Consider the following 18,598-nt stretch of genomic DNA (forward strand, 5'->3'; position numbering starts at 1 on the left):
TTCAAAGCCGCCCACCAGAGAGGACATCTTCAGAAGACCATGTGAAAAATGAGCCTGGTCATTCCACCCCTCACGCTCACATCACTCAGTCCTCTCTGTCTTCTTAAGGCCAAAACGTCTCTGGCAACAAAACCGGCTTTCACCTCTGCTGATGGGCTTGAGGATAAGGTTATAAACCAGTCCTCCTTCTTCAGTGTGCTGGCACTGAGTGACTGAGCCACTTCTAACCAAAAATTGAACCCAATTCCAGCCAGCCTTGGAGAGTTCTTCAGATGCTTCTGATGTCCCAATGGCCTTTGCATCAGGGAAGAATTCCTCACTAGATGTTACTGACAGTGGATCATTTGATCAGCCCTCCACGCACACAGCGAGCGAGCATATTGTTAGAGCAAGCAAAATGACTGAAGATGAAGCTGAGGACTTGATAACTGTTGTGCTGCGCCAGATTCTGATCCCAGAACATTTGAGAGCAGGGTGCCTCAGAAGAGTTTGACACAGTTGGACGATGTTCTTCTGGATGAGCAGTTATAATGCTGGGATCATTTGGGGTATTCATGCTGTGCACTTTGAACATGCTCATGTACCCGCAGGTCAGTAAAATGGGGAAGTTGAAATGGTATTTTAAAAATGTTTAGTCCTTCTCACATGGCTTCACATTTGGAGAACACTCTGGTACATGAACCTGCATTTCAGAGCCTGATTTTTTAACAGCAGATTCCAATTCTGTGCCTGCATTTTTGCTCCCCTCAAACTTTCTGTGGGTGCAATTTTGCAGGCAAAATCATTTGCGAGAGCACTTTATAGCAACCGGGTGTCTAGGTGCTCAATTGTGTCCACAGAGAAGGCAGATGTCTATGTACGTTAAAATGCTTCCATGTTAACTGGTGCTTGCAGTGGTTTGCAAGTACACAGAGGCCAAGCCGAGATGTTTCTGGAAATGTGTGACTTTATCATGACACAATTTACAGAGTAAACTCAACTATTGCAGAGATTTAGACGCTTTCAGTGGAATTGTAAAACTTGACTCAGGTTCCTGGTTGTCTTATCGTCATGAAATAAGCAGCTCCGCCAGGGTGACCAAATCCCGTGCACCTTGCTGTTTGTCCTTGACGTTTGTCATTGGAGAAGGCTTTTATCCCCCTCCAGCTTTGCAGTTGTGTCCGATGACACCTGTGGCTCTGGGAGCTACTCTGTGCAGATGAGCCTGCATCCTACTGGGGAAGCGGGTCCTGGGCTCCAAGAACCACCTTCTTCCCCAGAGACCTTCCTGGTTGTCACCACCCTGCAGAACAACCACGCCACCCTAAGCTGAGGATCGGGTCATGCTGCGTGACTCCCACTGCCAGGCCAGAAGGACCGGATGCCATGTGCTGTCTATTCCCCAGGTCAGATCCAGGGCCGCTGCGAGAGCTTGAGCGTTATCTTCACGTGCTGTTCTTAGGGCCTGTGCTAGGAATGGGAGGGGCCCTGCGTGATTCCTGACAGCTACTTTCTCATTGATACTGTAGGGAGCCCCCTGATCTGAGTCATTTTGAAGTGACCTGTTGTGTGACCTTGGGTAAATTACTCCCCTTGCCTGTGTCTCGATCTCCTAGCAGCAGGACAGGGATAATGCTCCCTCCCCTCTCCGGGACAGGCATCAGGATGCCTGAGGATTAATTTGTTAATGATTGTAAAGTACTTCAGAGATGAAAAGCCAAGTAGTAGTATTACCACTAAGAAGGGCTTACGTGCTGGCCCACACAGGCACTGCCAGGGTCACCTCTGCACTGCTTACAAGCCAGTCTGGGTCAGGGACTAATAACCATCATTGCAACAGCAGGTTGGACAGTTGTAGTGAAATCAGCATTCAGTAAAATTGTTCTCTGGCCCTGGGAACCATGATCTCCAGAACAGTTCTCATCCAGAAAGATGTCCAAGATGAGGCCATATTACCATGCCGGGGCTTTTGGCTTAACCTGCCCATGCTGCCATGTAGACCTGACTTAAAGCCTATGTAAATTGATGCTGGGAAATCCCATGGGATGGGGATGGATGGAAGTGAAGCTGGATTCCCTTGTCTTTGCCAGGTTGCCGTTCGGATGCAGACACATCCAGTTACTGCAGAGTGAAAAATCCAGAGCTGCCAGCTTCACTGTGCAGCTGTTCCAGATGCTGAACCACTCAGCGGCATCTTTACACTGCAAGCTCAGTATCTGACTGAATGACCATGCAGGGCGCGAGCGGGTATGTGCACAGGTGCCTCTAGTACCAGCAGAGAGCAATGGGACATGGGGGTGACACCGGCAGAGAGTGCTTGGAATGACCCAAGCTTGTCCTTTGTCACTGGATAAAAGCTAACACAGTGGAGCCAGCAAAGTTCCCCTGTTGAATGGTTCTGGTTTAGTCCTGCTCACAAACTCCTTTCTGATCACACTCTCTGTCCCAAGGCCCCAGTCGAATTTCCACTCTTGGTTACCTAATCTTCCCTAAATCCTGATACCTTATTTCCACTCCACTAACGAATTGCCACTCTACTAACTGATGTACTGGCTTTTTTTAACTTAATATCATATGGATAAACTAGCCAACAGAAATCGGATGGCAGAGTCCCAGGGGAAGGATTTGCTGCGATGCCGAGTTAACGTGCATGGCTCAGTGTCCCACTAACTAAGATGGGTGTGATTTCTTCATGGGGTAGTTTTCAGGCTTCTGCGGCTTGGTGGCCACAGAGACTGATGTAATTGATTTGGACTTCAATAAAGCATTTGATACTGTCTCATGCTTAGACATGGACAACGTCATTGATTTAAAAGGGGGAAAGCACCATAAATGGAAGGAAGTGTGTGAGGTGTGGAGAATATGTCCAGGGATCAGGGCTTGCTCTGATCTTAGTTTAAATCTTTGCTAATACTGTGGAAGACAGGGGTAAACAGCATGTTAGTGAAATCTGGGGTGAAGGTAGAGAAATCAATCAGAGCAGGTTGGAGAGGCTAGCAGTAAGATGGCAGTGACAGAAGCAAATACACTTAGGGAAAGTAACCAGAAGCACAGATTAAAACATGAGCTGGACAAAGCACCGGAGCATATACCAAAGGGAATGACTCTATTGGTCACAAGGGAACTAGAGAAGATTTATTTTCATTGCTGATGATTGTGCATAGCTACCAGCATTGGAGAATAGAGGAGAATTCAGGCCTGCACAGCTGAAATTCAAATAATTTTTTTCATGTCTTTCTCAGAATTGCTATGAACACAGGGAGATGATTCCCCAACAAAGTGATGGAGGCAGCTATAGAAACCTGCACACTCTGATCTCCTTTGGTCCGGTTCTGAAAGGGAAGCATGGATTTCTAGATAAGCAGGTGGAAGAAGGTGGGTGTTGCGCTTTCTGTTGCATTCCAGATGCTATTTGGGATCATTTCTGCTTTACCAAACATTTTACGGCTCTACATCTGGTAGGACTGGGTGGTGGGTTAGGAATTCGCTCTGGGGTTTGAGCGCATATGACAAATGCTCCCTGGAACATAATCCCTGGGCCTTGGAAGGGCAACTCTATTAGCTAAGCGTGCATTGATTTTTCTGGCCTGGGGTGGGTTTCATGCAGTTCATGACAAATGTTTTGGCAGGCTTACAAAGTTCTTAAGGGGAACTACATTGCTGGAACTTTCTTTGCCACTTGTACCAAGTTCTCTGTAAAGATGCGTGATCAGACAATTCAAACAAGGGGCAGCTGGAAGGGGTTCGCTTCATCGGTACATCACGTGATGAGAATTGCTCTGAGCTCTAGCCCGGTGTTTCTCAACCTTTTTGATACCAGGGGCCAGCTTGCTGCCTTCCTAAAATGGGCCAGGGAAATCTCAGGGACTGGTGTCGGTCCACAGATCGGTCATTGAGAAACACTGCTGTAGCTCACCCTTAGGTGCAACGCAGACTGTACCAGTTGGCCCATTACGCTGTACATTAGGAACCAGGTCCTCAACTGGTGTAAATTAGCATAGCTGCATTGAATTCAATGGAACTATGCTGATCAGCACCAGCTGAGAATCCAGCCCTGGGTGTTTTAATCTCTGTGGCACAGCTGGGTTTGCTGCAGAAGCTATTTTGAAAATGCACAATGTACACAGGAGAGACTTAGGGCTTTTCATTCTCTGTGTGGCAGGACCATGCTAGAAAATGCTTCACCTTCCATTGTAAGCATTGCAACAATAAAGAGCCAACCTGGGAAATGCAGGTCAGTCCCAATCCAGGGTGAAATCCTGGCCCCCATCAAGCTCAATGGCAAATCTCTCACTGACTTCAGCGGGCTTTGGAGTTCATTCCCCACATCTTAATCACAAAACCTTCCCTCTGTCTGTAAACAGCTGCACTCTAGATGGCTAGAGCAAGCAGGGAGAGTGGTTGCTGGGTGATAGAAAGGGAGGTTATAGCTGGCCCTGATTTCAGATTTCAGACTTTGGGTTGTCCAGATGGATAGAGCAGTTCAGCCGGATACAGTACATTGAGAGATCAGCCTTGAGGGGCACCCTGAGCTACATCCCGCCCAAAATGTTTCTCCATAGCACCAGGCCTCCAGGAACTGAATATGATGTGTATAGGTAAGGGCTGTGTGGAGTGACTGGGTGGGAGGCAGCAGCAGCTGGGGATATCTGTTCAGGGGTCAGCCAGAGTTGCCATCTTGCTCCTGCATGATGTGAGAGCGATTGTGCATTGCCTAATTTTGTTTACATTCTGGCTCTCTTCCTTGAATAACGTACTTGGTGGGGAACATGCCAGGAGTGACGTGTGCTGCTTACCCCTCATCAGGGTAAGTTTATCTGCGGAGAGTCATCTGTCTCCGACCAGCTGCATTTCTGTATAGTTCTGACCTGGCATGACTTGTATGCTGTATTGCCTCCGGTTCCATCACACCCTGTTAGGTCATGAAGAGCTATTGGAGGAGAGGAATAATATTAAACCACAACGCAGGCAGCATGTGGTCCCTTGCTCAACAGGCATTGCTTAGAGTTATGTTGGTACTGAAGTATCAGGGGGTAGCCCTGTTAGTCTGTATCAACAAAAACAGCAAGGAGTCCGGTGGCTCCTTAAAGATGAACCGATTTATTTGGGCATAAGCTTTCATGGGTAAAAGAAACACTTCTTCAGATCAAATAAATCTGTTAGTCTTTAAGGTGCAACCAGACTTCTTGTTTTTGCTGGTACTGAAGCAATTAAGGTTCTGTTCAGGCTTTGCATTTGGGTATCAGCTTAGCTTTGGCCAGTATGGGGTGCCATACTGGAGAAAGGCCAATGCCTTAGGTTCCCCTTGTTCCTTACATCCCAAACTAGATATAGGGGGATCCTTTACCCACCGCTGAAATGCACCAGCAGGCACACTGAGGAACAAAAAGCGAAGAAGCAGTCCAGGGTCAAATGAATGCTGGGACTTTGGAGTCACCAAATATCGGTTCCCCAAATGGGAACTGAGTCAAAACAAAGGGGCTTGGAGCTTGATTCTTGCAAGGGCTGTCGTGGGGAGCAATCCATTACTGTGACCAGCCCCAGTTCTGGCATTGGCACAGCCTGGGAGTGCTGGGCTGTCCGAGGTTTCTGTGATCGTTTGAGAAATCCTCCCCTTGGAGGCATGGGGACTCGTTCCCTTGAGATAAGATGCATCTGAATAGCCTATTCCCTAATTTGTCCATTCCCGAAAAGCTGAGAGTATCCCACTAAGCTATGAGATTAATTTTTATTTAAGAAAAGGATGTCACATGGATGGCTGCTGATGACCTTTCATTGCCCATAGCTTCAGGATTGTCAGTTGGGAGGTTCTTATGCAGAAGAAGCCATATTCAGGTAACAATTACAAAAAACCCACTTCCCACACTAATCTTTACCTCCAAAGCACTGTGCTGAATAAGTAACCTCAAGTCCCAACAGCCCTGGCTGGGAAATACAGCAGGCTACATCATTAGCCCCGCTTTCCAGCCTGGGAATCAGAAGCAGAGAAAAATCAAGTAACTTACTCAAGGCGATACAGAGAGTCAGTGGCAGAGTCAGGAATAGAACCCAAAAACCCTGACTGCCATTCCTGCATCTGGCCAGGCTGCCTGTCTTGTAACTATGTGGACAGATGCTGCTATTGGGACCTGAGGACAATATACCTGTTGACTCGAGGTCGGTGGTATCATCTAAGAGAAGGGGGGACGTACCTTCACCTTGCTGCAGGATTTTAGGGGGATAATGTGAAGCTTGGGCCTTCTGGAACCCAGCAGTCCTTCAGTGCAGTGTGATGCTCACAGGGCTGGTTCAGACAGACTGACAGGCCAAAGCCCTAGAGCATAGGGGTGTTGGTGCAGAGGTGCGATTGTGCTTGAAGCAAGGGAGTGCAGTCCCTAAGCACTGAGTCAAAGGCCCCGGTCTAATGGTACAGCCCTGCTGTAATGACCACAGTGTCATGGCTGCTCCATCCTGGTAACAGAAAACAAGTGCACTGCACATTGCTGCCTCTTTTTCAGGAGCCAACATGATGGCCATCATAGTCAGGACTTCAGCAGGCAGGCGGCCCTGCCTAGAGTCCATCTGTGATGAGTGGCCAGGAAATGCCAGCAGATGGTTGACTTGCTGAAGAAGTGCTGGAACCAAGACTCCAAGAAAAGGCCACACTTCACAGGTGTGGTAGCCAAGTGTGACTGGCTTGAACTCAGCTGAGTGCAAAGCCAAACACTTGATCTGAACTCCCAGTGCGAGTTTTGCACCAATAAGCAGTTCTAGATGTCAAGAATGGCTTCTACATCGGCTGAACCAAAGCTCCAGCTCCCAAGATATCTGACCTCTGGGGGAAGCTGGGATATGGGGCTCAACTCTGCGGCTCAGCCCCACCTTTAGTTTAAACATAAGGCAATTTATGGGCTTCTCACAAACAGTCTTTACTTGAGTCTCCCCCCACCCCCATAGCCATGTCCTTCTCAAGGATCTTAAACCATGCAGATTCGCTGATCCTAGGGAGTCCCATCTTTGAAAGCAGCCTCTTACTGGGGCTCTGTCACGCTTTTAGCAATGAGTGCAGAGCTTCCTTAGAAGCCTCTTTTGGAGGCTTGTGTTGAAAGTCAGTGCTCTAAAGACACTGCTGCGATCCTCTCTGCACCTGAAGTTGCTTGGGCATTGCCTGAAAAAGCACATCCTGCATGAGGTACCCTGCAGGCCTCTGTTCTCCTTGTGCCTGTTGTACTGTACGGGTTTGCAAGGGTGAAGGCAGGGATTGAGAATAACTGGCTGTTTGCATTGAGCTGTGTAGTGGCCAGCTACTGCCCAAACACTTTTCCTTTTATTCTGGGTCTGGGTCTTGTGGGGAAGGGCAGTCCTCGACTAACCGTCTTTCTCCTTGGGTAGATATCCCTGTGGAAACTGACATGCTCCTGCCATTAATGCAAAGCCTTGTGGTGGATCCAGAGAATGAGTGCCTTGTCAGGAAGATGTCTCACAAGCCCAACAGATCTGGGAGCCAAAAAGTAAGGAAGATTCACACCTTCCCCTGGGAAATGCTCTCAAGCACCTTAGCAGACTTTTCCTTCCCCTCTTTTCACACTCAAGAGGGAGCTGAATCTCTTTCCCCGTTGTTACCAATCAGACTACCTCCGCGCTTTTTGTACAGGCTGCTCTGTCTGGTGTGTTTCCTCCTTCACTACTGAGGAGGGAGCCCATGAATCTAGGAAGTTGGCCGGGAATGTCAGGGCTGTTTAAATGGAGGAAGTTCTTATTAGCCACAAGGAAGGAGCCTTATCCCATCCTCTTGGTTAGGAACTTACTCCTCCCTGGAGGGATGGGATGCTGTGCTGGCTGGGACGCAGGCAGGCTGAGGGAAAGAATTTTTTACACAGCTGCAAGCACACAGCAGAGGCAGGGCTGGATATCATTTAGGCCCTAATCCTGCAATGAGCTCCATGCCTGCAGAGTTCAATGGAGCTCCATGTGGGGGTTTGCCCAGGCAGAGTTAATTGCAGGACAGAGTCCGTAGTTCCAAGCATAAAGCTCCAGATGACATTTTCCAGATCTGGGGAAGCAGAGGCATATATGTATTATGCCAAGCATATCCCAGTCAGTGCATAGATCAAATTTTTGCTCTTAAATCTCCACAGTGTAGGGTGTAAAGGGTACCTCCCCCAAGGGAAGAAGTAACAGGCCTCATCTGGAGTACTGCATCCAGTTTTGGGCCCCACACTACAAGAAGGATGTGGAAAAATTGGAGAGAGTCCAGTGGGCTGGAGCACATGACTTATGAGGAGAGGCTGAGGGAACTGGGATTGTTTAGTCTACAGAAGAGAAGAATGAGGCGGGATTTGATAGCAGCCTTCAACTACCTGAAAGGGGGTTCCAAAGAGGATGGATCTAGACTGTTCTCTGTGGTACCTGATGACAGAACAAGGAGTAATGGTCTCAAGTTGCAGTGGGGGAGGTTTAGGTTGGATATTAGGAAAAACTGTTTCACTAGGACGGTGGTGAAGTACTGGAATGGGTTCCCTAAGGAGGTGGTAGAATCTCCTTCCTTAGTGGTTTTTAAGGTCAGACTTGATTAAAGCCCTGGCTGGGATGATTTAGTTGGTAATTGATCCTTCTTTGAACAGGGAGTTAGACTAGATGACCTCCCGAGGTCCCTTCCAACCCTGATATTCTATGATTCTAACACAAGAGGACTGAAATACTATTCTTGTTGTAGTTTCATTTTCCCCCTCGTTCATTAAAGTTAGCGAGGGACCAGATGCTTGGGCAGGCAAGTTCAATGGGTCAAGAGAAAGGAAGACGATTTTGTTCAGAGTCCCTGGGAGGAAGTGTAAATGGGTACCTGAGATCCTGGCATTAAACATCGAAATAATGGAAATGGAACATTTAGCTTTGGGAAGAGGTGACTAAGGAAAGAGAAGGAGTGAAACCTCATTATCCTGCATGTTTCCCAGAAAGCACCAGTTCAAGAGAGAGTTCAGGAGTCCAAGGAGACCGCATTCGACATAGCCATGATTGGCAGCCAGTGAGGGGAAGGTTAGACTGCACTGTGAGAAGGGAGTTCTTCTAAGAAGTTACTGGAAATTGCTACAGTGGAATCATGGAGTATCGGCATGGGAGGTAGATGGGAGAGACAGACAGAACCTGTTTCTTTTCCTTCAAAGGATTCTCTGTTGTCTTCAACAAATGGAAGTCTTGCCTTTTCTGTGATTTATTATTCAATGTACTGTTTTCTTTCAAGATTAATTTTTTTAAGTAGGCTGTAAATACTAAGGACAGCTCACTATGCATGAGATTTATCAGGGGGGTTAAAATTCCCAAGGAAATTTATTTTGCTTTTAAGGTAAAACAGGCCATGCTGCTGATTTATAATAACCCCCAGCATTGTGTTTGCACTCTTGCATTCCCAATTGTGCTGTGATTATCTTGAGTGAGTTTTGAATGTAATATCAAGCAAGCTTGGTAAGAAAAATAGTGCATAAATGATGGCACAAAATCCTAGCGTGCTAAATGGGAAGAACATGAAACACACAAATGGTAAACTGCAAATAACAAACTGTCCATAATGTCCTTTTCCTATTATCTCTTCTCCCTGAAAACAAGAACCAGAAACTAGGATCCATCTCTCCCAAGACACAAGTAGTAGTGGTGAGTAGGGCACCTCTGCTCATAAACCTTAGATGAGAATCAAGTGGGCAAGAGAATAGAGCAGCCCTGTTTCCCAGCTTTCCCCTATGATAGTCTCCATACAAAAGGACAATCCATGTGTTTTCGGACTGGGTGATTTTTAATTTCAGATTAAGGAAAAATGCAAACCAAAAAAAGAACAAATATAAAGTCCCTGTGAGAGAGATGCAAAGTGTTTCCTTTGCTCTTACCCATACAGCCCTGTCCCATAGCAGACCAGCAGGTGGGTGCATTTCCTTTGGTTTTAGACCCTGCAGATCCACATGCATGGGTTTTATTTTGAGCTCTGAGCATCCAGAATTCCCCAGTGATAGGCACACCATAGTTTGGGAGCCCTCAAGCTGTTATATCACTCAGTTGCTTTCTCTTTCTCATGCTCTGTTTCCTCTGTCCTTAGAGACTGATCTCCCACGTTCCCCACCAGCGAGGTCAAGGACCTGGAGAGCTTCATAATGTCCAAGGAAGTCTGTAGGGCCCAGGAAAATGGCCTCACCCTGCTTCACCTCGTGGTGATTCAAGGAAATGTGGAGAAGGTGACGTTTCTGTTGAGTCAGGAGGCCAACGTGGACATCCACCTGGTCTGTGGCTACACCCCACTCATTGTGGCTGTCCAGAAGAGGTCACCAGAGATCTGCTCAGTTCTAATAGAGCACGGTGCGGATGTCAACATGGCTGACAAAGACAGCTGTTCCCCTCTTCACTTTGCGGCTCAGAATGGGGATGACAGGATTGTGTGCCTCTTGCTGGACCACCAGGCACAGGCAGACTCCCAAGAACATGAAGGATGGACTCCACTTCACTTGGCATCTCAGAACAACTTCAAGAACATGGCCAGGGTGCTGCTTTCCCATCAGGCTGACCCCAACTGCTAAGAGAACATTGGGAGAACTGCCCTCCACATGGTAGCTTGCTTCGGGCACATCAGCCTTGTGAAACTCCTAGCTAGTCAAGGAGCTGACCTAGAGAGGAAGCAGAAGAACCACCAGACCCCACTGCACTTTGCTGTGGAGAGGGGTAAGTTCAGGGTGGTCCAATACCTCCTGAAGCGTGGAGCATCTATCGACTGCCTGGATGAGAATCACTACAGTGCCTTTCACATGGCTGCGGTGAAGGGGAAATACCCGATGTGTGAAAAATTGATCAAATACAGGGCCAATGTGGACTTGAGGATGAACAAAGGGTGGACCCCCCTTACACCTGGCTTGTTTTAAGGGCCACATTGAAATCATCTGCCTGCTAAGAGACAACCACGCTAAACTGAATGTCAAAGGAAGCATGGATTGGACACCTCTTCACGTGGCCACCCGCTATAGCGAAGAGTCTGTGGTCTGCGAGCTCCTGAGAGGCAAGGTAGACCCCAACATCACTGAGAAATCAGAGTGAACCCCTCTGCACCTCACTTTCCAGTGGGGTGCCTTCCTGAGCATCATCAACCTTCAGGAGCACAAAGCAGACATCATTGTTAAGAACAAGGTGGGTTGGACTCCCCTGCGCCTCGCTGTCCTCAGTGGCAACATGGCTATCATAAAGACCTTAATCAAGGCTGGTGCTGTGCTGGATGTGGAGGACATAACTGGCTGCACGCCCCTTGAGCTAGCCATTAGGAATCAGAAGCAAAGCATTGCTACCTTGCTGCAAGGAAAGGACTTGCCAGTGAATAACATGAGGGTGACATGGAGTGGTGAAAAAGCTTAAAACCGTGAGCTCCAATTCACCTCTGACGTGGCCAACAGATGGGATGGATTTGCAGAGTCATCAGCTCTTGCAATTTTATGTTGAATCTCTCAGCATTAGATGTTGTTTCTTCAATCACTAGCTCCTGAAGTCAGGCGATTGTAGGAAGATCTCAACTTTCATTTTTTTAAAAATAAATAAATTTCTAGTTCACATGTTTGCTGAGAAAAGCTGGAGGATGTGAATCCTAAAGTCTCCAACGTCTGAGGGCAAAGACGAAGAACCCAACACTGGTTATTCTAGGGGTCTGACTCATGATTTTGAAGGCTTTGGGGTGGGAGTGCTGGATTTGACCCATGTGTATGTGGGTCCATGCTAGTAATTTCATCTGGGGGATGGAAGTGGATGCAAAAGCTACACCCCTCTTTTTGGACGGACCCTGCTGGATTTACATCTGGTGACAAACATACCCACATCTCCCACAGAGCTTCCTGCTTCATTTCCTCCCTTAAATGGAGAGCTTTTACAGGAATCAGAGTGGTGCACAGGGGCCTTAGCATAAGCAGGAAGGGGGCCCTTTGCGTCCCACCGACTGCTGGAAATAGACATGGAGCATATGGTGCAGTTATGTGTCAGTTATTCCAACATCCCACTTTCATACCAGCCACTGCCACTGAAAATGAAACAAGGAAACAAAACAGAATTACAGGAAAAATAATGCCTGAAATGGACATATTGGGGTGAGGGTGGGGAAATCTCTAAAAGAATTCCCCTCCCTTCTTCCCACCACAAGGGTAAGGTGGGGGAGAGTGTTTCTCTAACCATTTCAAATTATGTCTTCAGATTTCTCCACACCTTGAGGCATTGAGCAGAGGACTTGCCACCATGGAGATGGTTCTAGGGAGGGGTTAAGAGGTCAACATGAGTCTGACCCTCATTCTCTGTCCCTCCAGGCCACTGATGTGCTAGATGACAACAGATTTGTTGCAATGCCCACAAATATCTGAGCCAGGAGTGGAGTTTTACAGTATGTGGGTACAGATGCTCAGACTTTGAAAAGCAGCCTCTGATTTTGGGTGTCCAATCTGAGATGTCCTGTTTTTCACCAATGCTGAGCCGCGGATGAAGATAATTGGAGCTGGAGGTGCTCAGAACCTCTGTAGAGAGGCACTGGGTATCCAAACCAGGGCACGCGAAGTTAGTCATCCTGAATGAGAAGCCCCTGTTGAAAATTTGGCCCTGCGTTTGTGTGTGGTGAGGGAAGACAGAAAAGGATTTTGTGGTAAATTCCTCCCATTGCTCGGGCGTTTTCTCCTCTCCGTGCTGAAGAGATAACTGCAGGAGGCTGTCTGGCCCAAATGAGTCAGTGCTTTGCCTCCAGATGATCGGCACTGACTTATTGTAATGCAACAGAATCATCAGCTTTCAGGAAATGGTGCAAGGTGTTTTCTCTGCTAGACTAGGATTCCTGATCAGCTGTCCGGGAGATCTCCTAGAGGGTGGTAACACGGGGTGAGTTGATCTTCTCTGCTTGCCCTTCAAGAACCGGGAATGGTGCAGAGCGTTTATCAGTTTGCAACTTGGAACAGGGCACAGCAATGGGACCCAAATATATTTGTGAATAAACAAATAAATAAAAGGGGGGCCTTTTACTCCAGCCTCATCTCTGGCAGAGCTGGGGCCAGTGTTTTGAGGGGTGGTGGATGAAATTGTCTTTCAGCTCATCTTCTGTTGATGGGGAGAGGAAAAATTGGCTTCTCTTGGCCAGCTGGTTTCTCTGCCTTTTGCTCGATCCCTAACAATGATGGAGGGCTGCCAACCTGGCATTGCAGCGCCCAAGAGGTTAATTCCTTACTACTTGTCTGGTTTGTGCTCAGTACTGTGCAGGCACAAAATGAGGACAGAGCTTGAAGTGTAAGAAAGAGAGGCAGAAGAGCCAGGAAACAGAGGACTCAGTGCGTTTTCTTTTTGAATTATATACTCACTTCTTGCTTAGGACTCAGAGAAGAAATGTGATTTTAAGGGGGATGACCCATTGGGGAACTGGGAGAGAAACAGTCCTCTGTGCATTATCATTACAATGGAGTCGTTGTATTCTTATGAATTATTATAATATATTAGATATTAATTGCAATATATTGACAGTATTCTATAGTGCAGGGGTCAGCAAACTTTCAGAAGTGGTGTGCCGAGTCTTCATTTATTCACTCTGATTTAAGGTTTTGCTTGCCAATAATACGTGTTAACGTTTTTAGAAGGTCTCATTCTACAAGTCTATAATACATAATTGAACTATTGTTGTATGTAAAGTTAATAAGGTCTTTAAAATGTTTAAGAAGCTTCATTAAAATTAAAATAAAATGCAGAGCCCCGCAGACCGGTGGCCAGGACCCAGGCAGTGTGAGTGCTGCTGAAAATCAGCTCACATGCCACCTTCTGCACGCGTGCCATAGCTTGCCTACCCCTGCTATAGTGCCTAATCCACATGCAGTGTATTGCTAGAGAGAATTTCATTTTAGCCCAAGCACTTAATTCTTGTTAAGTATTTGCTTGGAAGGTGGATTTTAGGCCTGGTCCAAAGCCCACTGAAGTTAATGGGAATCTTTCAGTGAGGTTTGGATCAGACCCCAGCCTCTGTAGTGCGACCGGTGCAGGTGAAACCTGAGATGAAAGAGCAATCATTCCACCAGGCCTAGAGAAATGCAGCTTTGCTTTCCTCAGAATCGCTGCATTGAAACACAGCCTCGTGCTCCTTTCAGGCAGCCCATCTGGGCTGCTTTTGGCAACTTGGCAGTGCCTTTCTTTGCAAAGGAACCTCTGGCTGGGCTATTGGTTATTTGCAGGGATGCCTTACGGATTCTGAGTGAAATGCCCCTGCGGAGTGTGGTCTTTTATGCACACATTGCCTTTACAATGGTGAGTGGAAACGACTGAGCAGCCTTTGATGGCCCTTATTTTATCCAATGAGAACTCTCAAATAATGATGAATTTGTCAACTTGCACATGCCTGAGATGGTGACTCTCTCTTTGTCATCTCAGCTGCTGAGAAGCAGCGTTATAAATAAACAGCCCTGTAGCTCCAAGTGGGAGGAGACCCATCTTTCCCGATGAACTTGTTTGCAAGGGTTGTATCTCACCCTTCCCAGATGATGGAAGGCACCAGTGTATTTGCTCATGCAGCTGTCATTACTCAGGCTCTGACCCGGCTTGTAACATATGTTTGTATAGCACGGAGCTCAGGAAATCATAAATAATATCGTCTCCCCTCAGCTTCAGCTTTCTGTCCCAGCAAACAGACCTAAGTGACCACGTAAATATTTGTTTGCTCACTTTGATGAGAGAGCTGTAGGCTCCAGACAAGCAGACTTCATAGCTCTGGACAGAGAAGTCTTTAAGCTGCCAAAGCCCTGGTAGCTGTGCTTAGACTGAAAGGAAGTTCAATTTTGCACTGAAAGCTCCAACACAGCTTTAACTCAAAGGCAGTTATTGCCCAGCCCCTATTCTGAGGTCTTATGTGGGATTTGAGAGGCGCTGGCTCTCTGCACAGGGGAGTGAAATTCACTCCATGGAAATAAAAGTGAGCAAGACGGGGGTTGGGAGCTGCTTTCAATTGCTAGGCAGGAGCCCAGGTTACCCTATTCAGACAAGGTTCTGTTTGAGGTGGATTTCTTAACTGTGCCCGAATCTAGACATGGTCAGTCCAGTAAATCACCATATGGTTTTCTGGTGGATGGGCTGACAATGATTAGAGTGGGAAGTGACCGAGCTAAACATAACCCGTGGAAACTGAAGCCTATTTCACAGTCTGAATTATACCCCTATTTATTGCTCCAGTTACCTGCTGTTTTCCGAAGTGGAGTCTCCACTAGCTGGAATTCTCTGATCTCGTGTGATGCTAGAGGTCACATTGGATGTCACAGTGGTCCCTGCTGGCCTTAAAAATCGTGTGCATGTATTTCCCTTTGCTTTTTTCTGGGAGCTTGCAATGAGGATGTTGCTGAAAACAGGACTGTGACAGGATCCAGCCTGTGCCCGGTTGTAGCTGCCAAGCACCTGGCCTTTTGGGGAGTGATTGATGTACACAATGGATGGGAGGACCCTGTTCCCCAGCAAGTTCCTGCCACTGTTTAGCTGCATGGGGGCAACCTTCATCTCCCTTTGGCCGTTGTCTGTCTGTGAAGAGAGTCCAAGGGCACAGCACAACCTTTTAGCTGTCAGACGATGCTGACATTTTGCCAGCTGGGAAGTGAAGGGTTTAGATGTGGCGCTTTAATTGCACTAATTAAAATGTTAATTTTATTTTTCTCTTGTGGGACATGGATGCAGAAAGCTGCCAGTTTCATTTCCCGTCTTCTGCTGTATAGGGCAGGCAGCCCTTTGCTTCCAGAATGGCCTGTTGCTATGGCCAGAAGAGAGGCCTAGTCTTCTCCTTGGAACACCGGCGCCAACATCAGCACCTCTGCCTTTTTGTTAGGTCCTTCCAGTGCCCAGCCCCCTGGCCCATATGGGGACCTCTCCTACTTTTCGGTGGCCTGACAAGCTACTCCTGTTCTTGTGCTTGGCACTCTGCCCAGGACAGTGTTTGTTATAACACAGCAGTGGAGCTGGTCCAAAAATTTTCTGTTGGAAAATGCCATTTTGTCGAAAACTGAACGGTTTGTGGAAACATGTTGATCTTGACAACATTTTCTGTTGGAAAAAGTCTAAAGTTTTTTTGGATGGTGAGATTGGGAAGGAATTTTCCCTCGGTCAGATTGGCAGAGAGCTTAAGGTTTTTTCACCTTCTTCTGCAGTGTGACGTGTGGGTCACGTGCCAGGATCATCTAAGTGTATCACTTAAGAATGGCCATACTGGGTCAGACCAAAGGTCCATCTAGCCCAGTGTCCTGTCTTCTGACAGTGGCCAATGCCAGGTGCTTCAGAGGGAATGAAGAGAACAAGTAATCATCAAGTGATGCATCCCCTGTCACCCATTCCCAGCTTCTGGCAAACAGAGGCTAGGGACACCATTCCTGCCCATCCTGGCTAATAGTCTTTGATGGACCTATCCTCCATGAAATTATCTAGTTCTTTTTTTGAACCCTGTTATAATCTTGGCCTTCACAGCATCCTTTGGCAAGGAGTTCCACAGGTTAACTGTCCTTTGTGTGGGAAAAATACTTCCTTTTGTTTGTTTTAAATCTGCTGCCTATTAATTTCATTTGGTGACCTCTAGATCTTGTGTTATGGGGAGGAGTAAATAACACTTCTTTATTGTCTTTCTCCAGACCAGTCATGATTTTATAGACCTCTCTCATATTCCTCCTTAGTCGTCTCTTTTCCAAGTTAAAAAGTCCCAGTCTTATTAATCGCTCCTCATATGGAAGCTGTACCATACTCCTAATATTTTTTGTTGCCCTTTTCTGAACCTTGTTCCAAGTCCAATATCTTTTTTGAGAGGGAATGACCACATCTGCATGCAGTATTCAAGATGTGAGCATACCATGGATTTATATACAGGCAATATGATATTTTCTGTCTTATTATCTATCCTTTTCTTAATGATTCCCAACATTCTGTTCACTTTTTTGACTGCCGCTGCACACTGAGTGGATATTTTCAGAGAACTATCCACAATGACTCCAAGATCTCTTTCTTGAGTGGTAACAGCTAATTTAGACCCCCTCATTTTATATATATAGTTGGGATCATGTTTTCCAATGCGCATTATTTTGCATTTATCAACACTGAATTTCATCTACTGTTTTGTTTCCTAGTCACCCCATTTTGAGAGATCCTTTTGTAGCTCTTCGCAGTCTGCCTGGGACTTAACTGTCTTGAGTAGTTTTGTATCATCTGCAAATTTTGCCACCTCACTGTTTACCCCTTTTTCCAGATCATTTATGAATATGTTGAATAGGACTGGGCCCAGTACAGACCATGCGGGACACCACTATTTACCTCTCTCCATTCTGAAAAGTGACCATTTATTCCTGGCCTTTGTTTCCTATCTTTTAACCAGTTACCAGTCCAAGAGAGAACCTTCCCTCTTATCCCATGACAGCTTACTTTGCTTAAGAGCCTTTGATGAGGGACCTTGTCAAATCAATTAATCAATTCCTTGCCATTTTAGAGCCCTCAGGCATTGGTGCACTTCCATCCCTCTGCCTCTGCCTGTAGCACAGAATAGCTTAGTCCCTTGAGGTCTGTAAGACTTTGCTCTAATTTTGGTTGTGGGGTTTAGTGTGTGAGTGGCTGCATAGTGCGGGTGGCCTGTGATATGCACAAGGTCAGAATAAATGGTCCCTTCCGACCTCAAATTCTGTGACCCTTGAGGTCTTTCCAGCCCTACGTTTCTATGGTTCCATTAAACAAGTTGTTTTGATTTTCTTGTTTCAATAAGGTAAAAATATTTCATTTCAACGTTATCGTTCTTACTCATTATGTGTGGACTTTTATATTATATTAATATATTATTTTCAGCACTATGATTTTATATATATATATATATATATATATATATATATATATATATATATATATATATATATATATATATATCCATACAATAATCAGGTTTAATGTTATATATTATTATGTTTTACTCATTTAATTTAATAATGTTAAGTTGAAATGAACTAAAGTAATACATTTTGACAGCTTCAAATCACAATTTGTCAGAATTTGCATTCTATGGGAAATTTTTGAAAATTTGCAATGGCAGCAAATTTTGAAATGTCGGAATGTCCCAGGAACCAGAAATTCTGTTTTCTGACCAGCTCTACCCAGCAGGCTGTGGGGCTGGCTCTTTAGAGCCTGCCCACACAGCGGGCTGAGGTGGAGAGGGAGGGAGAGACTGCAGTGTGTGCGTGCGTGATGTAGAACTTGTGGGCACCACGTTTTTTCCTGTCAAAGGTTAATGTGAAGGAGAGAGATGAAGAAAGCAGAGCTGTCAAAATGTTTGATGTAAACGAAGTGTCTTGCAGAGAAACAGCGTCAACTGCTGAACAGGATCCTTCCTCCCTTTCCGTCCCTACAGCAATATGCCCCCATGACTCTAAATCCGTGCGCTTGGTCTTTAGCAAGCCCTGCTTGAATGAGGGAGTTCGAGTTTAGCGTTTGCTACCAATGTTGCCTGGTAGTGCTTTCAAAGCTCCAGCCCAGGGCATGGCTGCTGGATGTGTTCAGCTGCCTCTGCTATTTTTGTTTACTTGTCAATGAAGCAAAATGGAGGGAGGATAATTGTCTTTTTCGCATGAAGTCAGGGCCTCAGGAGCTGAGTGAACTCAGCTTGCTGAAG

At 46.4% G+C, this 18,598-nt stretch overlaps 1 protein-coding gene across 1 annotated transcript; it reads left to right on the forward strand.

The window, feature by feature from the left end:
• Positions 1-572: 572 nt before the first annotated feature.
• On the forward strand, positions 573-11,340 carry ANKK1 (ankyrin repeat and kinase domain containing 1). Its single transcript, XM_050921504.1, is given in 10 exon segments — positions 573-590; positions 4,426-4,577; positions 5,765-5,814; positions 6,477-6,554; positions 6,557-6,631; positions 7,351-7,469; positions 9,562-9,606; positions 10,043-10,093; positions 10,125-10,832; positions 10,834-11,340. Coding segments are annotated over 10 exon segments (1,803 nt in total).
• The last annotated feature ends 7,258 nt before the right edge of the window (positions 11,341-18,598 follow it).

This window comes from Gopherus flavomarginatus, chromosome 13 (assembly GCF_025201925.1).
Source record: "Gopherus flavomarginatus isolate rGopFla2 chromosome 13, rGopFla2.mat.asm, whole genome shotgun sequence".
NCBI classification, from domain to species: Eukaryota; Metazoa; Chordata; order Testudines; family Testudinidae; genus Gopherus; species Gopherus flavomarginatus.